Here is a 23,059-nt window from a genome sequence, read left to right as displayed (position 1 = left end):
TGTCGCGGATTCCTTATAATTTAACGATTTGTATGTTATCAATATATTTTTTCCAATCTGTTAAAAAAGCTTGGAATTTCTATATGCATCCGGAACACATATCCTTCTTCGCTGACCCCCAGCAATCCTTGATTGGGAATCGCTGCCATTGAGAATTAATAGATGATAACTGGTAATCCCCAGTGCAGTTGGAAGGAAAGGAATATTAGTTCACTCGTTATTGCTTGAAGCTTACGACTCTACAAGTATCATTTGACTGTTTCGATTTTGTTGGCTATTTTTGGCAAATTTGAGACTAAGAGAAACGAAAGCAATGAAATTGAAAGACGGATAGGTATTCTAGAGCGAATCAGTTATAAAATTATAACGGAAAACTAGGACTAGGCAGGCTCATATGGACATGATCGAAAGGAAATGAGAAGAATTCTTTGCCTTCTGCTAAGTTGGGCGTTTCACCCAAGTCTACCGCATGGTCTATGGTAGAACATAACTCATCATCATGTTTTACCGCCGACGCCGGCAGTAAAACATGATGATTTTTTGACGACTCAGGATAAATTAGTTTATTCAGTCTATTTCCATATGATAATGCAACTTTTGAACAATATTTTCCTAATTTTTCATCGAAAAATATTGTGCAATTTTTCACAGTTCTTGTTCACATAATTCCCCAGGTGATAACAAGGGCTTCTTTCAAAATTTGAATATAATTAATTTGGTAATAACATTTTTTACACGGCGCCTGTGGAGATTCACTATCACTCGCTCAATTTTTAATCTTTCTTAATGAACATTTAAGAAAATATTGTTTAAATTTATATTAGGATAAAGAAAATGAACGAATGTACTAACACTTTCTATAAGGCCAAAGCAATCTAAAAATGCCTTTTTACAGACATTTTGTCATTGACTTATAACTTCTATAACTAGCATATCACGGTTAACGCCTTGTTTGAAGCATTGAATTTATAATAATTTTTGCACCAGAACTCGCAGTCCGTTTTGTTTTGTTGTTTATGGCCATAATCACATTCCAGAAAGTCACGTCAACGGATTGCAATTAAGCAAAAATGATTCAGAAGATAAACTCAATATACTCAAAAAACTAGATTTCAATTACTTTAATAAAGGGTGAGAATTTTACAAGCAGGTACTCTTGATACGTTTCAGGACACGGTAGCAATTAGTTACATTAATATAAGAACTGTTAAATTATTCAAATTGTGATTGTTGCTATTGAGATATATAACATTTATCGTTTTTATTATAAAAAGGCGAATGCAAAAGGGGCCTTGAGAATAAAAACTTAAGTGTATAGATAGTCTCGTGGGAATCTAATAGAATATTTTCAGCATAAAAACTGTTGGAGTTAAAATAACAAACTATCTTTCTTAAAAATCAATAAAAATAACGCTCATATGTGATAATTGTATATGATCTTCCGTCAAACTGAAATATTTTTCTAAAACATTTCGTAATTCATGACCAGCCCTCTGTAGCATAAATCAAACGTTTCCTGAAATATAAACATGCCTATAAGCATATTCTTGCTTACACGAGGACTAAACAAACAGTAGGAGGAGCCTACCAACCCTCTGTTTCATACGTCTGAACGTTACCCTTGACGACAGCATAAATATGTGCAATGCGCAGCATTACCGACCGACTCCTGTTTTTCGCTTATTTTCTCTTCGCGCTTCTGTTTATCTGATGTTCTACAATTTCATTATTGCTATTTCTGCCAAAGCTTGCTTCTTCCCTCTCAGTCTCACGCTCAACCACATCATCGTTAGGACCTCTTTCTACTCCCAGTCTACCCACCATCAGAAAAAAACAACTCAATATTGTTGACAATTTCATTTGACCAGTACTAACCGAATAGTGGTCCGTTCAGCAGGGATTGGGTAGCCAGAAGTTTTAGGCGTGAGGGAGAGAAAAGTGAAAATTTATGAATGAAGGTGTCTTCTGGAACCATTCAGTTTGACTTCAATATCCGAATAATTCAGATGTATACGCCGGATTCGGGAAAGTGCACAACTCAAAGGATTTAATCACCTCATTGTGAAACAGTGGATGTGGAATATTTGGCTGGTACACATAGTGCATTGGATTCTTATTTTAAATACTTTTTCTGAAAAACTACAAATGGATACTACAGTATTATCACCGTTGGCTGATTTAGATTCTAACTCTGGTGGATCGGATGCCGTGAACTCATCGTTGAATCATTTGAACCTGTATGCGCCGCAAAATGGTTAGTACGTTTAGCAGAAATAAAATAAATAGTGAACATATATGGGACTATTAATTTGGTTTTGAAATATGAGTATTGTGAGTTCACTCATTGGTGTGGAATAAATGTGAAACAAATCCATGCAAATCTATGTTTGTGTAATGATGTGTATTGAATAGCGAATCTACTCTGTGGTGTAGCTAGCTATGCATTATTTAGTTACAAAATGATTGGTTCGATGGGAACGTTCCGCAGGTAGTTTGGAAATGTATGGCATACATTTTCGTAGAAAATCATTTAAAAAAATTCGGCAGTTTTATGGGTTGAACATACATTTTATTACTTTTAGAAAGTTGAGGTCTATCGATTTATGTAATAAAAAAAAATCCATTCTTCATTAGTCACAGAAATGGAAAAAGCTAATCCGAGAGTACACATTCCACAAACTATAGTACAATTGTAAGGCAAATCAAAGAAGAAAGTACGTATCAACATGGTCTCCCGATTTTTGGAAATCTAACTTAGGAAAAATTTCGAGAATTTTGAAAACAAGTTTTTCACTAAAGGGTGTCATCAAATTGCATCACGGACAAAACGCTGTAGAAACTTACCTAGTGGTCCGATATTTTTCAAACTTTATGATATCAAAATATTATTAAGCTTTTGGTATATTTATTTCATTCAACTTCAATACCCTAACCGTACGCTCGTACCATACGCTTAACTATACTCATTAGGTTTTGTGCAACATCTGGCTGTAGCTTCTTCTGTACAGGAAACCCACTTTTCTTCATGTCTTCTACAGGTTTGAGCTATTTAGTATTTTTTGGGATGCTTCATAATTGCCCAGTATTTTTCGATGTGTCTTAGTTCCTGTGCGTTGGGGAGGTTCATGTCCTTGGGTACGAAAGTGACCCCGTTGGCTTCGTATCACTCCTTGGTAACATTTGAATAGTGACACGAAACTAGATGCGGCCAGAAGATCATAGAACCATCGTGTTGCTTCAATAGAGGAAGCAGACCCTTCTGTACACTCCTCCTCCCTATTTATAGTCACGGTAGTCACGAACGGCGCATTTCGTTTGCCAGATGAGCAGATCGCTTGCCAAATCATGTATTTATTGATAAACTTCGAAAGTTTCTGCTTCCATACTTCCCCCGGAACAACAAACTTGTGCTGGGCGATGAAGAACAGTAGCCCCGGAAGCTGCCGGAAGTCCGCCTTGACGTAAGTCACATCATCCATGATGAAACAATGAAGCTTCGTCAGCATCTAGGTGTGCAGTTTGCGGGCCCGTGAATTTTCCATCGTATTTTGCCGTTTGTCACGATTTGGAGCCTTCTGCACTTTGAACGTATCCGGTCCCTCCCAGTGCTTGGACAGATTCAATTTTTTGTCCACATCCCTAATCGAAGCATTCCGGTTAAACGTTTTCACTACACGCTTGTGATCCTGATCACTAATAGAACATCCGTTCTGACTGCATATCTCCTTCCGTTCGATGCTCAGAGTTTGGTAGTAATGTAATCACACGATTCACCGTTGAATGCACGATTCAAATTGTTTTCTGATGTTCCGGTTTTTCGGGTAACGCAATTTTTCCCAATTCTCCTACAATGGCGGCGATAAAAATACGGTGTAAACAATATATTCTAAACTACTTCTATCCTAATTTTCAAGAAAGAGTACCCAATGGATTGTATCCTACGGCGTTTTTTTTCCGCGATGCAATTTGATGTGGGGCACCCTTTAACACTTATTTTTTCACTGAAAAATTTGCTATCAAATAATTCTAATTATAATGTCATAAAATTATTGACATATACTTTAAAAAATTCTAAATTTTCCTACCCCATTAGGCATGAATACATTAAGCATATGAGTGTTAAATATACGTAGGTTAGGCATAATATACCTAAGGTATGATGGAGGTTAGACACTGAAGTCTTTTTTATGCAGATTTTCCAAGTTATGCGGTTTTTTTATGCAGATGCGCTTGTTGTACGGTTTTCTCTGCGGATTTTCAAAGTTGTGCTGTTTTTCTCATGCGCTATTATGCGGTACGTATGCTCAACATAAAAGACCTTCAGTTTAGTATCACGTTGTGCAATTATTATAATGTTTTCATGCTGGCTTTGGTGACATCGGGTGGTAAAAGCATTAAAGCTTACACTTTTTGATCGTAATGTATACTGCTGGAGGATGACTAAACACGATCAACATTGTATGCTAATGCTACTGACTAAATTAAAACAGACAATTGATCAAATCAAAGCGTTTTTTTTCCATTTAATTCCACTATGTTTTTATAGTAAAATGCACTTGCACTTCACTATTTAACAGATACCGGTACTTCGATTACTACTTGTAATCTTCTTTCTACTTCAGTGTTTGTATCAGTCTATCTGAATAGACTGATACAAACACTGAAGAAGATTACAACTAGTAATCGAAATAGTGGTATCTGTTAAATAGTGAAGTGCAAGTGCATTTAACTATAAAAACATAATGGAATTAAATGGAAGAAAACCTTTGAAACATTACGTACATTCCACTAAGACCTCCGTTCGCGTATATATTATGAAGCGGTTACTGGAATGCTTGGCGTGGGAATAATCAGCTTGTATAAATACTATCAATAATTTAACTCCATCCTCAAAAAACAGTACTATAACAAAAGTGGAGGAAAATCTGGATATCGCAGCAGTTGTTCAACTTTTCATCTTACGGAACTCTCTGTAGTTATACGATAATAAGCGTTGCACACCCATGTAAGGCTATGAACTATTAGAATTGTATTTCAAATGTTTTTGTCCAATTTATCCATTAGCGTCACCACGCAGCAAAATTATTATGAAAAAGCATACCGTCAAAGATGCTTGGATGGCTGCTTAGGGTCAAACGATAACTGACGTAGCATTATATGTGGGAGGGGGAGTTTGGTATTTTGTGATGATGTGTGACGACAGGGGGTAGGGGGTCATGTTATGCTACGTAACCTTTTAAGGCGGAATAGGAGTTGACCTGATGTCACGGAAATCTTACCCGTTTCATCTAAATGCTATAAACCACCTGTTAAGGGGTTACATACCTTGTTGTAGGCAAAATATCAAGAAAGTTTGAATTTATGTAAAGGCATAAAGCTATGATTTCATTACATCAAACTTATAGTATTTTGGTAGCATATTTTTCAGTGAAATAAACAAACATAAGTTTATAAAATATATTGATACCTGGCGGAGTTATGGCTTTTTCCCCAAACCATTTTTCATTTAAGAGGTTTGCGGTAATCACGATTGACCTGTAGATCCCAAAACTCAAAATAATCCATTGGTATATGAGTATTACTTGTACCTTAACGATTAATTTTATATATATATATATATATATATATATATATATATATATATATATATATATATATATATATATATATATATATATATATATATATATATATATATATATATATATATATATATATATATATATATATATATATATATATATATATATATATATATATATATATATATATATATATATATATATATATATATATATATATATATATATATATATATATATATATATATATATATATATATATATATATATATATATATATATATATATATATATATATATATATATATATATATATATATATATATTCCTACATTCGGGAGCGTTTTTCCTAAAAATGCTGTTGTGAGCTCTAAAAATTGAATTAAAAAATTCTCATCCTCAAAACAAAAATTTATGCATAAAAATGAATCGTTAAGGTACGAGAAAAATTAATTACGATCAATTAAAAAAAAAATTGAAGAAAATCGGTTGAGTGGATTTTCGGCAATCGTGATCACGGAAAAACCATTTTTGAAAAAATGACATTTCAAGATAATCCAGTTTAAAATTTTAAGTTACCACTCCTCTTGGTAGACGAAGTGCGCTTGGAAGCGTTGTAACTTTCGATCTATTTCTCGGATCTATATGAAAATTTGGGAAAATATTCTCAAGGAATTGTACTTTCAGATAAAGTAACAAAAAAATCGATTTTTTGAAAAATAAAAAGGTATGTAACCCCTTAATGCATTACTTGCAAGTTAAGAGAGAAACTAATTTTCAATTCGCAAGCGTTTCCTTTTATGATTCCAAAATCAAAATGTGAGCAAATTATTGTTATATTTTTATTGTTTATTGTTTATTCACACCCAAAACCGGGCTGTAATACCTTTACTGTAATAAAAAAGTGATCTAATAGCAATTCCGTTATTACTAAAACGGTTCCAACAAGAAATTCTATATCATGTACGGGAAGCAAGCCCTACGGTTTGGATCCACGTATCCGAACCCAGGGTTCGGATTCAGACATTTGTCTGAATCTAAGCATCAAGTCTGAGCCTGGTTCAGGTCCTGGTAAAGGGATGGGTTAAATCCGGGAACTGGTGCTGATGCAGACTGAACTAGTTCGGATCCATGTGCTGGTCCGGATCCGTGGTCTGTCCCGGACCTGCGTCTGGGTCTGGGCCTAGATTAGAACCAGTGCAAAACATCGTATCGATTTTAAATCTTTAGTTCACTATCCAACCTACCCAGTAAAATAATCCGTTATTCCGGCTGGTTTCTGCCAATGTTCGGACAGATTGCAGCCCAATTTTCGGTAGAAATTCACCAGGATTCTGGTTTGTTTCACACGATTCTATTACTATCACAGAAATCGACCGAATTATCCCACATACGAACAAAGCGGACTGAAAAACTTTTTGGTTGTGTGATGTGCAGCTACCGAAATTCATCATGCCACCGTTTATTATATTTTCGGTAATATGGACTTAAACCAACGCAATTGCGTGGTCTATTGCCAAAAAGACAAAAGAATCTTGCCCACAAATAATAGAAACATGCCCGTCGGATGTTGAATGTAATATTTTCCATAAGCTAATAATTATTTCTTTACACACTTCTTATCTATGATTTTAGGGGCTAAACCAAACTTATTTTGAATATCGTGGCATGTTGAAAGATGTACGTTATTCAAGAAATTCGATTGCATAAACATTTTGTAAGTTAATTAAATAATGATTGAGATATGTCTTAAAAAGTAATGTGTAAGTTTATTTCAAAGATAGTTCAAAGAAAAGTAAACTGTTTCCAAAGTTGAGGTATTTGCCCCTTGCATTAATTGTTGTTTTAAACCGTGATTTGGGTGTTTGATGGTATCCACCTAGCAGTGAAAGAGTAACTTTCTAATGTTCGAGTGAATGACCAATCGGTTAAAATACCAATAAACAATAACAGGTTGATAATCATATTATACCTATGGTATTATTTTGTACAAAGAGCAATAGCATTGAATCCCAAATTTTTAACGATAATTTCACATTTTTGTCAAGATTTAGATTATAAAATATACTGATATAATACGTTTTCAGAATATTTTAATCTGTTTTTTATTTTATTTCGATTATAGAGGTTTTAACCTTAAGGTCATTCGCCTCTTTGGGTTAGAAAAATCTCTTAAGAAAAATTTCTAACCCTATGTGCTGGGTCGTGACTCGAACCTAGGTGCGCTGCGTACAAGTTTTAACCTAATTGTACTCGAACTATTCCAATCACTCGAGTTTTACAATATATTAAAAAACTTTACACCAATTTAACGGTACTGCAATTTCTCTGTAAATCAACCATCTTATGGAAGCCTATTTTTTCTAAATTTCTTGACTAATTTTCTTCAAAAAGTATCCCGCGGACTGTTTCTAGACCAAGTAATATCAATGTTTCATTTTCATATGAAATCCTCAATTCATAAATGTAACATGTCATACATATTTTGTACAATGCGCACTTATGACACGTGTGAATGCAAGTTTCGCTAACATTTTAAGTAAAGAAACCTCAAAATATTCAACTGCTGATCCCTGTATATACTGAGAGATTAATACAGAATATATAGAAGCATCAATTATCTTCTCCGAAGTATTGCTACGATTTATAATTTTCATGATATTCTCAAACTTTAAAAATCATTTCTTTCGAAAGGTGCCAAATGATGTTCACTAAAAGGATTTTTCAAAATCGTCCAATGAGGGTCCCCGGGTGGTCTAATGCTGAACGTCGTTCGGTTCAACTAATCATTCAACGGGCGCACATGGTCCCGTGTTTGACGATTTTGAGATAGAATGATGTGCCTATTATGGCAGTAAAGCCTATTGTGACGCTTTTTACCACCTCTTGGTGTCGAACAAAGCATATGAGATAATGACAATGTCTGTTTGGCTAAAAAGATATGCAAAAATAATTTCAACTTATATTCCTCATGGGTTATGCACATACTTATTTTTAACTATATACTAAATCCAACTCTTAATTAAAATAAATTTACCTGCTTAAAATATCTGCCACCTCATTCAAATAGAAATAGGACGCAGCAGTGCTTAGCAAAACTATATGATAAGAGCGGACAATTCCTGCTCCGTAGCTCGTTATGCCGCCATAAATATATTAAACATTGCATACGTACTCCCGTTTATTTTACCTGGGGAATCCATTTATAATTAATTCACCATAAAAGTACTTGTTAAACGCTAGGATGGGCCTAGTGTTGGAATACGCAATTCGGAAAAAGGTGGATACCCTACCATAATCAATACATTCTTTTTGCATCCAGCACACAGGAAAGGATCAACAGTACAACCAAACTACAACATAAACTTGAAAATATATTGTAATGTAATTTCAGGGATAATTAATTAATTATTTCAAGTTATTCAAATAATTGCTGATTCCGGAGATTTTATTTTTATCAGCACACACAATTCTCTTCAGTCAATGCAATGTTTGATGTGAACCTAGTCATTACCACTTTCTAGCCTTTGCCTGGTTATTTTCGGTGAGCGCACCTCTGGGAGTTCTTCTTCTAACAGCTTTCATTCAGTCCATTCATGTAGGTAATGGTTATGTTTGCTATGATTAGATTTGAGCGGAGGTGGTTTCTTTCATACCCGGACCCGTAGGTATATAACTTTTGTGAATTACACGAATTAAAAAAAAATACAGGATCCGAGCACGACTCGTAAGCGAACATTAAAAACCTATTTTAATCCACCTAGCGGTGCAATTGTGCCTTTCTCAATCATGAATCACGAGAATGTGTGCGTTGTTCATATTCATTAAAAACTTTTAAATGCATATATTACATTTTATTATTATACATCACATGACAACTATATACAGGAAAATAAATTATTATTCGAGTTCTAAAATTGAATTGAAAAAAGGTGCGAAATCGGCAAAGTCCCAAAAAGTCGACTTTTATAAAAAAAATTTTCAAGATAACATAAAATCTCGACGTTTCATGCATTTTAAAGATGTTTGGCATCAAAAATACGAATTCGATTTCTGAAATTTCATGGGGTCCCCCATTGAAAAAAAAAAATTGAGTTTCGGCTTATATGGGAATTTCATATGTGACCGGACGATTTAGTCTATATTTCCGGACATATATAAGCGATCCGTACGAAATTTTATAGACATTTGTGGGGATATTATAGCTATCATTTGGGACTAAGTTTGTGAAAATCGGCCCAACCATTTCCGGGAAACTGATGTGAGTTCGTAAATTTTGAAAGATGGCCGCTTTTCCCGGGCACTTCCGGAACCGTCTATGGTGGTCAATGTAGTCAACGAAAGTTTGGTTGGCCGTCGGTGACCTAGAACAGCAAATTTAAGTTGTTTGAGAGACATTTTAGCGAAATTTTTACCTTTTTTGCTTTCATCGGAGTATCGGTTTGAATCACAATTTGCTATGTGATCGTACGCCACAACCTGTAACTCCGGAACCGGAAATCGCATCGGGATGAAATTAAATAGCCATTTACGGGGACGCAATACCTTTCATTTGAGGCTAAGTTTAGTCGAATCGGTCTAGCCATCCTCGAGAAACCGATGTGACTGTTATTCTGAATTTAGATACTTCCGCCGGGGCTTCCGGAACCGATGATGGTAGCCAATGTGGCCAAATAGACTTTGAATGGATGTTAGTGACCTAATACTACAAATCGAAGCAGTTGTGGTCATATTTTGGAAAAATTTTCACCTTTATACATTCATTGCAGAATTTATTAAAATCGACATTTTCTGCGTGTTCGTACTCATCACCCTGTAATTCCGGAACCGGAAGTCGGATCCATTAGAAATTCAATAGCAGCCTATGGGAACGTTGCACCTTTTATTTGAGATTAAGTTTGTCAAAATCGGTTCAGCCATCTCTGAGAAAAATGAGTGACATTTTTGGTCACTTACACACACATACACACGCATACATACATACATACATACATACACACATACATACACACACAGACATTTGCCGAACTTGACGAACTGAATCGAATGGTATATGTCACTCGGCCCTCCGGGCCTCCGTTAAAAAGTCGGTTTTCAGAGCAATTGCAATACCTTTCTATTGAGAAAGGCAAAAATTTCACCTTTTTACATTCATCACCTTCCATTTAAAATCAAGTTTGTCAAAATCGGTTCAGAAATTTCCGAGAAACCGATGTGGACAAATCAACAAATTTTGTTTTGTAACCATACTCTTCAACTCGTAATCCGGAACAAGATGTCGGTTGAAAATGAAATTCAATAGCAACCTATGAGAATAGTATACATTTCATTTGAATCTTAGTTGTAAAAATCGGTTCAACCATTTCCGAGAAACCGATGTGGACATTTTGTTAACAAATCCGCACATACACACACATACATACATACATACATACATACATACATACATACATACATACATACATACATACATACATACATACATACATACATACATACATACATACATACATACATACATACATACATACACACATACATACACACACAGACATTTGCCGAACTTGACGAACTGAATCGAATGGTATATGTCACTCGGCCCTCCGGGCCTCCGTTAAAAAGTCGGTTTTCAGAGCAATTGCAATACCTTTCTATTGAGAAAGGCAAAAATTTCACCTTTTTACATTCATCACCTTCCATTTAAAATCAAGTTTGTCAAAATCGGTTCAGAAATTTCCGAGAAACCGATGTGGACAAATCAACAAATTTTGTTTTGTAACCATACTCTTCAACTCGTAATCCGGAACAAGATGTCGGTTGAAAATGAAATTCAATAGCAACCTATGAGAATAGTATACATTTCATTTGAATCTTAGTTGTAAAAATCGGTTCAACCATTTCCGAGAAACCGATGTGGACATTTTGTTAACAAATCCGCACATACACACACATACATACATACATACATACATACATACATACATACATACATACATACATACATACATACATACATACATACATACATACATACATACATACATACATACATACATACATACATACATACATACATACATACACACAGATATTTTGCGATCTCGGCGAACTGAGTCGAATGTTATATGAGACTCGGCACTCCGGTCCTCGGTTAGAAAGTCGGTTTTTGGAGCAATTGCATAACCTTTCTATATGAGAAAGGCAAATGAATAATATTTAATTAGCTTAATCAGCATGAGTTCAATGTTATCTTCATGTGATTATATTTTGAAATGTTGGTGGAATGGGTTTGAAAGTGGAGGGAATGGGGGGTTAGTAGAGTGGGAGTGGGGGATGCGTCAGAAATCCTTAATCTTATTTCGGTATACGGGGTGGATGAAGGAAATGCGGGCGTGAGGGTGGTCCAAGGGGAGGGGAGTGATGAAGGAGGGAGGTGTAAGGGCAAGGCGAGGGGGGAGGGGCGGCGACGCAATACTCAACTGCATATTTTGCCTTCCATTTGAGACTTGGTTTGAGAAAATCGGTTCAGTCATCACCGAAGAACCGATGTGACTTTAATTGTGGAATATGCCCGGAATTCCGGACTTCCGGAATCGTCGATAGTGGACAATATATTCAAAGAATGTTTGATTGGCAATCAGTGATCTAGATCTGCGATTAGAAGTAATTTGGTGACCATTTCAATAGTTTTTAGCCTCTGAGGTATTACGATTGTACCGATTTATATGGGAAATTCCAGTGTATCCTTACTAACACCCCTGTAATTCCGGAAGCAAGAGTCAGAACCGAATGAAATTCAACAGCAGTCAATGGTATTACTGTATCTTTCATTTGAAATCAAGTTTGTAAAAATCGGTAGAGAATTCGTTGGGGAATGGGTGTGATATTAGCTTAGGAACTTGGCGGGTTCCCCGGAGGCGTCATGAACTGTCATAGGTGCCAATGTGGTCAAAGCTGCTTTTATTGATCATTAGTGATCCAGACCCGCAAACTAGAGTAATGTTACATCAATTTTAATATGTTTTACATCATTTGAACATCATGGTGGTACCAGTTTATATAGGAATTTGCTGTGTGACCGCACTCTTCAACCCGTAACTCCGGAACCGGAAGTCGGATCAACTAAAAATTCAATAACAGCTTATGAGAGCGTTATACCTTTCATATGAAACTAAGTTTGCGAAAATCGGTTTAGCCATCTCTGAGAAAATTGTGTGAGTTTAAATGACACACACACATACATACACACACAGACATTTGCCGATCTCGACGAACTGAATCGAATGGTGTATGACACTCGGCCCTCCGTTAAAAAGTCGATTTTTACAGTGATTGCATAGCCTTTCTTTATATGAGAAAGGCAAAAAGGTGCGAAATCGGCAAAATCCCAAAAAGTCGATTTTTATAAAAAAAATTTTTTTTCGAGATAACATAAAATCTCGACGTTTCATGCATTTTAAAGATGTTTGGCATCAAAAATACGAATTCGATTTCTGAAATTTCATGAGGTCCCCCCTTTGAAAAAAAATTTGAGCTCCGGCTTATATGGGAATTTCACATGTGACCGGACGGTTTAGTCTATATTTCCGGAACCATATAAGTGATCCGTACGAAATTTTATGGACATCTATGGGGATATTATAGCTATAATTTGGGTTGTGTGAAAGTTTGTGAAAATCGGCCCAACCATTTCCGGGAAACTGATGTGAGTTCGTAAATTTTGAAAGATGGCCGCTTTTCCCGGGCACTTCCGGAACCGTCTATGGTGGTCAATGTAGTCAACGAAAGTTTGGTTGGCCGTCGGTGACCTAGAACAGCAAATTTAAGTTGTTTGAGAGACATTTTAGCGAAATTTTTACCTTTTTTGCTTTCATCGGAGTATCGGTTTGAATCACAATTTGCTATGTGATCGTACGCCACAACCTGTAACTCCGGAACCGGAAATCGCATCGGGATGAAATTAAATAGCCATTTACGGGGACGCAATACCTTTCATTTGAGGTCAAGTTTAGTCGAATCGGTCTAGCCATCTCCGAGAAACCGATGTGACTGTTATTCTGAATTTAGATACATCCGCCGGGGCTTCCGGAACCGAGGATGTTGGCCAATGTGGCCAAATAGACTTTGAATGGATGTTAGTGACCTAATACTACAAATCGAAGCAGTTGTGGTCATATTTTGGAAAAATTTTCACCTTTATACATTCATTGCAGAATTTATTAAAATCGACATTTTCTGCGTGTTCGTACTTATCACCCTGTAATTCCGGAACCGGAAGTCGGATCCATTAGAAATTCAATAGCAGCCTATGGGAACGTTGCACCTTTCATTTGAGATTAAGTTTGTCAAAATCGGTTCAGCCATCTCTGAGAAAAATGAGTGACATTTTTGGTCACATACACACACACACACACACATACACACACACACATACATACACACACAGACATTTGCCGAACTCGACGAACTGAATCGAATGGTATATGTCACTCGGCCCTCCGGGCCTCCGTTAAAAAGTCGGTTTTCAGAGCAATTGCAATACCTTTCTATTGAGAAAGGCAAAAAGATGGTCGTGACTACACTTCGGGCTATTAGTTCAGATCTAATGATATACAACAGAATTACGTTTGAATGATAAATTTTCAAATTATTTTCTTGTAAATGGTGGTTCTGAAAAGTACCTTTGATGTTGGTGTTTGTGTTGATGAGTGATGTACTGGATTCGAAGAACGTTTGATGCTGCTGACTTCTGTTCTCTATGTTCAGGCTCAGTCACGAGTACGGCAGTCAGTCAACGGATACGGCCGCACACTAATAATCACTTTTCGCTTCCGGTGCTGATATGCCGTCTTCCGAAAAGAGAGTATCCGACCGACAAGATTGAAGAGAAGCATTCGGCAAACACAACAATTCGTTCAGTTCAAGGTTTGCGGTTCGATCTATGAAATTAGCGGGAACCAATCATGAACGAGCTTCGATCTGATTAATCTAATTTTTAAACATCTTCGAACTCAACTCTGCACAGTAGGCCAGGCCGTTTTAATATTTGCGACATATTAAAATATGCTTCAAATATTAATATTGACAAGAAAAACACAACAGAATAAACGCAGTGTTTTCCAGGATGCTTTTCAATACTGGCTGTGTAAGGGTTAGAATAGAACAGAACTGAGAGAAAAATAAAATAAATGTATACAAAAGTAAAACAAGACATTGATTTTTAAATAAACAAAGAAATGAATAATCACATTGATTTTTGGGGTTTTCTCACTCGTCGTGTCACTGTACACCATCTAGCCCTGGGCTCCCATAATATTTGTTTAGCTGTACGCAAAAATCTATATTCATATGAACGATATGGAAATGAAAATACCACAGTTCCAGATTCCTTTCGGCGCCATCGTCATCTGTAGAGTACCAAGGGCGGATTCAGAAAAAAAATTCGGGAGGGGTTCAAATTTTCGATTTTAAAATGAACATTGTACAATCCGTAAAATCCTCATTTAATGAAAATCGGTATTGGTGGTCAAATTTGGATTTGAAAAGATTTTGAGCTTGGAACTAATATAAAATTCAAACAAGTTGAAAATTTTCGGGAGGGTTCCGGACCAAGAGGTCCCTCACCCTGGATCCGCCACTGCAGAGTATTTCAGGAATCAGTAGCGTCTGGCTCAAATGGCACGTTCCCCATGTTGATCGGAGATTTGCGCCTTGCCAAGAAACATCTTTTCATCATTTTCCTGATGGGAAGGATTGGGGAAGTGGTAAGGTTAGGGGTAAGGAAAACAACAACACAGAACAATTAAAACAGAGCATTCTGCACCCTCGGAGTGATGCTGAACGATCTGCAGGTGCTTCAACAGCAGGAATAAAACTTCCAACCCCCGGAGGGATTTAGAACCTCTACTCAAACAGTGAACGGAAATATCAACACCCCCGAGGGGATATTGAGATAACAGAACGACAAAACCCCCGAAGAGATATTGTCATTCAAATACGGCTAAAAAAACTATAGCTCTTTGCCACACTGGGTTAGGAACAAAAGCATATCCTTAAATTTCAGCTCTCTGTACATAGGTTCATCTATGTATGGAGAACCAAAAATCCGGATGCGCAATTGCATTAATACAGGGCAATTGCATATCAAATGATATGATGTTCCGTAATCGGATTCACAAAGATCACATGAATAATACTCAGCGCGCTGAATAGTAGCCATGTGATAATTGAGTTTGCAATGTCCAGTCAGTGCCCTGACCAGAATACTGCAGTTGTTCTTGGAAAAATGCAACAAATTTCTTGACATTTTCGGACTCACATCCGGCAGAAAAGCCTTTGTTTGACCGCAAGTTTGCAAGCTACGCCAATGGTTGGCATGTTCGAATGCAGCCCAAGAGCGAATCTTGTGCTTTATCCAACTTATTGACAGTGGTAGAACTGGTTCTGGACCAACGAAATCAGTCGCAGCGCCAGCTCTAGCCAATTCGTCCGCCCATTCATTTCCAGTAATACCGGAATTACCGGGTACCCATAGAAGGTAGATAGCATTTGAAATGCTAAGTTCTTCGATTTGAGTTCAGAGTATTTACGCGGATTTTGAAATTTACGCAGTTTTCATTTACGCGGTTTTTGAAATTTATGCGGTTTTCATTTACGCGGATTTTTGAATTTTCGCGGTATCCATTAACGAGGTTCCATCAACGCGGATTCTTAAATTTACGCGGTCTTCATTTACGCGGATTTTGAAATTTACGCGGTTTTCATTTACGCGGCCTGTATCCCCCGCGTAAAAAACCCTGAGTGTATAGATGTTTAAAAAAGCGATACTCTATTCTAAGAAAGATTATAGATAATATAGTTTCATTTAAAAGCTATTTAAAAACTAGTGCGCCCCTCTTCCTAATAGGGCTAAAATAGGCTCAGTACCCTATTTTGTTGAACTTCTCAGTGGGTCAATTCTTTTCTCGAGCAGCATATAAAAACAATTACTACTAGTAGTAATTAAATATTATAAAATATATAGCAAAATTAAAATTGTTATACTTTTCCAGGTTATAGAGATCCTGGGAATGCAATAAAAACGTTGTTTTTCTCGGACAAGCTGCAAGAGTTCACCGACAAGGAGTATGAACGAAAATATAGTGAAAATGTATACCACATAAAAGTACAAACACAACCGGATGTTGGTTACTATACAGGTACGTTCTGAATACTCTGCTTACTCAGTATGGTAAAATATTGTATATGATAGGAAAATTGCCATCTGATCTCCAGCCTGATGCGAGGGAAAACGATAATAGTGCAGCTTTTATGCAAAGCGTTCAATGTTCAACGAATAATAATGATTTAGAGCGAAAGTTCTTAAGCTTCAGCGGTGATCAGATACAGTGTATGTGTGAGGCACTGCAACAACAGGGTGACATAGAAAAGCTTGCTTCCTTTTTATGGAGTATTCCCCAGCATGAGATGATCGTCACCAATGAAAGCTTACTGCGGGCTAAATGTATGGTAGCATACCATCAGGAATCATTTCATGAACTATATGCATTGTTAGAATCGCATTTATATTCTTCAAAACACCACACGGCTTTACAGAATTTATGGTTCAAGGCCCATTACCGAGAGGCCGAAAAGGTCAGAGGAAGACCTCTTGGCGCTGTTGACAAGTACAGATTGCGCAAAAAGTATCCTCTACCAAAAACAATCTGGGACGGAGAAGAAACAGTGTATTGCTTTAAAGAAAAGAGTCGCAATGCCCTTAAAGATTGCTATACTAGGAATCGATACCCAACGCCAGATGAGAAGAAAACACTTGCCAAGAAAACAGGGCTCACGCTGACACAAGTGTCCAACTGGTTTAAAAATCGGAGACAACGAGATAGGACACCACAAGCAAGGCCGTGAGTATTTTAGCGTCATATGCAACACGTGTTTCTAATAAGGTTTACAACTCAAGCATATCACTTTCCTTGTTACACTAAATATATTCATGCACAGTGTGAATAATTGTGTAAGACTAGGGTCACCACTGGCCTCGAAGTTTATACACCATCCTTCTCACTCTTCGTGCGAGAATGATTTTCGAGAAATGTCACTGTGTTACCAGTGGTACCCCTAACTACGAAATAAAAACTCGCAATAGTGTGAAACTAGCTTTTAGGTTTGACATAACTTTACGTTTGATTTTAATTTCACATGACGTTGAATTTCTAAAATCACGCAATTTTACTCCGCATATGGCGTTTGTTTTGCTTGTTGAAACCTACATCTTTCATGTAAAATAAAACGGAGCACGGTTATATCTCGGCACTTCGCAAATTACGGTTTGGTAAATTGTGTCAAGTTTTTAATACGTCAAAGATAATAGATCAGATCTTTGACGTATTAAAAACTTGACACAATTATATGAAAGTGTAGCTGGTTGCGTAACAGGTATTATTTTTTACAGAACAAAAATGCTTGGAGTTTTTGTCAAGATTTTTGTTAAATATCAACATGTACATTAAAATAAAGTAAACATTAAAATCGTTTTATAATTACGAAGCTAACGGTAAAATCATCAATTAACCCTTAACCCTTCTTTGGTACTCATTTTTCGGAATGAATTTTTGTTATATATCAACATGTACATTAAAATAAAGTAAAACATTCAAATCGTTTTATAATTACGAAGCTAACGGTAACGGACTTTTCAAAATCATCAATTAACCCTTAAATGCATGAATTTCATTTTTCTTTGGTACTCATTTTTCGGAATGGATACGATCTATACCTCTTGTTTGGGCTTTATATCACAAAATTCGATATGTTGCAAAATGGCATGCACTTAAGGGTTAAGTTTTATTTATCGTACAATATCATCACGATAAATGGGACGATTTAACCAAATTAGAAAATGGAAAAAATACTAAAATTGATAACACGGTGCTGCAGTGATTCTTTGCAGAATACATATGCTTCTTTTGCTATGGAAAGAAATTAAACATATCTGTGGACACGTATATTTTGTTGTTTAAAAATTAAGCGAAAAATATCTATGATAGATAGCATATTAAAAACAGTGTTGGGTTACGCGTATAAATCGGATGACAATTGACAAAGTTATGCCTTTTTTATAAAATGAATATTGCTTATATACTTTTCGAGTGACCTAGTGTATATTGAAGATCTATACAAAATTATGATTGAAAAATTCCTCCAATTAAACACTTTAACCGTTGTCTTCCGTTTTAATTCCACTATGATGAACAAAATGCAAAATTGCACTTTTCTGTTACAGATACGTATTTCGGCTACGACTTGCAGCCTTCTTCAGTGTATTGTATGCAAGTCGTAGCCGAAATACGTATCTGTAACAGAAAAGTGCAATTTTGCATTTTGTTCATCATAGTGGAATATTACGGAAGACAACGGTTAAAGTGTTTAATTGGAGGAATTTTTCAATCATAATTTTGTATTGTATTTAACTAGATCTTCAATATACACTAGGTCACATTCCACTAAGTCGCTTTTGTTAAAGTGTCCTCCAATTAACCAGTAAATGTTTAAAAACCTTTTAGGTAACTTTGCGCACTAACCAATTGCTCAGTCATGTTTCAACTGGTTTTCAAGTTTATAACGGCTTTGCTATTTTCAAGACAAATTCCGCCGTTTTATGAGTAGAAAGTCCCCTTTATTGAAAAATTATCGCAAAAACTCAACGTAGGGGTTAGGTATTTTTAACATAGAATGTGTACGCAAAGTTTGAAATAAATCGGTCAAGTAGTTTTTGAATGACAGTGAACACCGCAAATCGTGTTTTTCCAGACACGTTCCACAAAAATTATCGCTACCGAAGCGCTTGTAGAAATTTTTGCATGAAAAAATTACAGGATGTTATTGAAATGATGTAGTTTAATGTACAAAAGTTTCGATCTATTCGCTTCACTCATCTTTCTAAAAAAAATTGACAAAAAAACTGATTTGTTTTACGCTGAAACCCTTAACCACACCTCCCCCCCCCCTCCCCCTTAATGCAATGTTTTATAATATGCACCAAATAAAAACTGTTGCTAGTTTTGTTGTAGATATTAGGAAATAAAATTTTCACTGTGTCCTGAATATTCGTTTGCTGTTCATTGTCGACAAATATTTCTCATATTTTTGTATCTTTCCAGAGATATGATGATGCCCATACTTCCAGTTACAGCGGCTCAAATGGATGGAAACTACCAAAGATTATTCAATGTTTCCAATTATGGGGGACATGCGTATCATACAAGTGATATGTATGCGGTACAATAGAAAAGATTACCAGTGTAACTGCTCAGAAAGAGTGTGGAATTGTGTCGATCGCTGTTAATTTTTTTTAATTTTACAGCTTGCGGGATAAGCAACATAAAAAACTAAACACAAAGAGAAATTGTGATAGGCTGTCGTTTAGGTTTATTAGTTATTAACCTTTGCCAATGTAAATAGTAAATAATTTAAGAAAGAAAATAAATCGTCTTACAAGCGATGACAACGTGTTCTTGTAGTTGTCAAATAATTAGTAATTGTGGATTGTGAAATTGTCCCATTGCAGATTATTCGTTATATTTTACAGCTGGTACAATTTTATAATTACGGCATAAGAAACATTCGCCAACTTATCTTAACCACAGCCAAGATCTCGAAGCAAACGATAAGGAGGGAATCCTGTTCAAATGATATTTCAAAATCATAAAAAAAATTTCATTTTTTTAACCTCTAAAGTATGTTATAAATAAACTCCTAAAAGGTTATAACGGAATATGCGTTAGTTTAGTGTACCTGTAACTTTAAACATGGCTGCGCGCTGTCCCCTTTAATTGGCCTCGGAAGGCGTTCGCCATATGTCCCATTTTCAACTGGTTGGCAAGATATCTCAGAGAAAAATTCATCAATCTACTTGCAACAACTTACAATGTTCGAAAAACGAACAACTATCGTCTGACACAAGCTTTCTTCAATTTTGGATTTTCAAAAAATATACAGCTTTTTTGACACTCAACCATGTTGCCAAATTTTCGAATTGTGGAGAAAAAAACCGCGTGTCAGACGATAGCGAAGCTATCCTAAAAAACCTGTTTCAATCCACCTAGTGGTGCAATTGTGCCTTTCTCGTTTTTCCAAACTACGATTCCATGGCTGGATACAATGATGGAAATGCATATTACATATTCAGTACGATTTGCACATATATACAATGGATCAACAGGCAAGTTCTTGAGATACTATGTGTCGACACTGAAACATCGCTTAAAATCGGCGGCGGATCAATGAGGAAGATCCGGTGGGTGCCGAAAATTTTCAACTTGTTAAGAAATTTTAAATTTGTATTAAATTTAAAGTAGCAACCTCTGATCGCATACCCCTACCTAAGCCTTTATAGGTCAAAAAAATTACGGGATTACGTTGACGATTTTTAGAGTGATTGCATAACCTTTCTATATGAGAAAGGCAAAGCCATCATTTTTCTATTAATTAGTCTAAAATGTGCTTTAGGATGTTAAAAATGATATCCCAAAACATGGAAGACGAAAACAATACATAAATGTATAATTCTGCCGCAACGCCTTTTATGTATATCCCGTGTGCACTGAAAACTTTACCCGCGTTTTTCTCAAAACCATTTTTTTGAGCTGGCCGGAAAAGTAATTCGAACAAATGATTTTTGGTCGCTTTTGAAATTTTGGTTTTTTTCACTCACGCCATTTCGCGTAAAATCAAAATATCTAAAAATCATGCGTCGCTTGCTATTGACATAAGGAATCAGAAAAACTTACGGCGTTTTCGTTTTTTCTTGGTGCTACACCGGTGTAGTGCAAAGAAAGAGATAGATTGATTACACCCAAGTTTGAGTGTAGCACCGACTACACCGGTGTAGTGCACTGTCAAAAACGAAAATGCCATTAAGTTTTTGGCTCTAGGTCATTACGAGAGATAGATTTCCGGCCGTGGACCCCTTCCAAAAAAACGCGCAAGGGGGAAAGTGCTGCACAGCCGCCATCTTGTAATTAAATTGTTCGAAAAAATTATTTTGTGTGATTCAGTACTTATGTTCTAAATCCCATTAAACAAGATCTCGCTTCAACTCTTTATTGCGTCAAGAAAAATTCTCGATATAATACTATTTTTTGTGCTCTACAGTGGTGTAACCCCTTTAGGGGTTACATACCTTTTAGAGAGAAAAGTGTCAAGTAGGGTAGTTTCCTACGTGCCAATACTGTGATCAGACGCTACACCCCGGAAAACCCTGCACAGAGGCTGTTGAGGAAATTGCACCTGTTACGACCAAAGCCGGTATACAGTCGTGGTATGCTAAACCGTAGCCGATTGTTAAACCAACTGCTGACGGGGCAATAACAAACATCAGCTCAGCAATGATCGAGCCCAGTACTCTTGTTATGTGCTTCTGGTCGGGCAAATCGGGGTTACAAACTATCACTGGTTTTGATAGACGAAACGCGCTTTGAAATGGTGTTACTTTCGATGTATTGCGCGGATATGTTTGTTTGTTTGTTCCATTTATTAAGGCTTTAACCTCGAGGGCCATTCGCCTCGAGCGCGGATGTGTATAAAAATTTTAAAATAGTGTTACTTTCAAATATAGCAAAACAATCGTTTTCGATTACTTTTTTTAATGAAAAATGTATATAATCCCTTTTACCTGTACACAATGTAGAGCCGACGACAGGCTCGACGAGAGGGGGAGGGGCAATTGCCTCGGGGCCCGGGACAATTTTGGGGGCCCGCAATTTTAATTGAAAATAATAGATGTGGGTAGAGATTGAAAAAAAAATGAAGATACTCATACGAAAAAAAAACAATACTTAATAGTAATATCTTTAGATTTATTTAACTTATTGAAAAAGTGAAGTGAATTTAAAAAAATCTTGAAACTTGAACTAATTTTGTGAATACTGCTAACTTATTGATATGTATCTTTATACTACATTCACATTACGAGTTAAAACGTGTTTTAACGCTATCTCGACGACATTTTTCTTGTTGCTAATTATTATAACATATTTTAACTCTGTAGTGTGAACGTAGTATTAGTTAAAATAAAGGTTGTAGTCATATCCTCTTAGGGGCCGTACACAAATGACGTAGCTTTTTTCAGCGATTTTCGACCCCTCCCTCCCTGCGAGGGCTACGAGGGCATTTCGTCACAAAATTCTAACCTTCCCCTTGCAAATAACGTAGCATTTCTAAATCCCTCCACAACGCGGCCAGGAATGAAAAAAAATTGTTTTTGTTATTTCCATATTTTTACAACTCCTTTAAATGCCCTTTCAAAATTTTAGACGGCTTTTATCAACATTTTCATTCCAACAGTAAATTGCGTACAAAATAAGCCTATTTCAGTTTTGTTTTGAATTCTATATGTAAAGAGGAGCTCTCTTAGTTCACAATCCTGCAGCTGCCAATGATTCTAAGAAGCATTCTGCAACTAAATTACTAAACGTTGTTTG

The 23,059-nt window shown here is 36.2% G+C and overlaps 1 protein-coding gene across 2 annotated transcripts; it reads left to right on the top strand.

Moving 5' to 3' along the window:
- The first annotated feature begins 1,888 nt into the window (after positions 1-1,888).
- On the top strand, positions 1,889-20,071 carry LOC131689812 (homeobox protein ceh-33). 2 transcript variants are annotated; one of them, XM_058975124.1, is made up of 5 exons: positions 1,889-2,254; positions 16,634-16,780; positions 16,834-17,482; positions 19,739-19,879; positions 19,942-20,071. In XM_058975124.1, exons 1-4 carry the CDS (start codon positions 2,074-2,076, stop codon positions 19,863-19,865), a joined length of 1,104 nt encoding a protein of 367 aa, XP_058831107.1. In that variant the 5' UTR covers positions 1,889-2,073; the 3' UTR covers positions 19,866-19,879; positions 19,942-20,071. The 2 variants fall into 2 exon arrangements, with proteins under 2 accessions (XP_058831107.1, XP_058831106.1); XM_058975123.1 differs by having other exon boundaries at positions 19,739-20,071.
- The last annotated feature ends 2,988 nt before the right edge of the window (positions 20,072-23,059 follow it).

This window comes from Topomyia yanbarensis, chromosome 3 (genome assembly GCF_030247195.1).
Source record: "Topomyia yanbarensis strain Yona2022 chromosome 3, ASM3024719v1, whole genome shotgun sequence".
Taxonomy (NCBI): Eukaryota; Metazoa; Arthropoda; class Insecta; order Diptera; family Culicidae; genus Topomyia; species Topomyia yanbarensis.
Note: the sequence above shows the minus strand (reverse complement) of the source record. Positions and strands in the feature narration are given on the sequence as shown.

What these genes read in the sequence shown, in the direction of transcription:
- LOC131689812 (XM_058975124.1), top strand. Translation starts at nt 2,074, where the DNA reads ATGTGGAATATTTGGCTGGTACACATAGTGCATTGGATTCTTATTTTA. An exon ending in CCTGTATGCGCCGCAAAATG is followed by an intron (nt 2,255 to 16,633) that starts GTTAGTACGTTT and finishes ATACTTTTCCAG; the next exon opens with GTTATAGAGATCCTGGGAAT. An exon ending in GGATGTTGGTTACTATACAG is followed by an intron (nt 16,781 to 16,833) that starts GTACGTTCTGAA and finishes TGTATATGATAG; the next exon opens with GAAAATTGCCATCTGATCTC.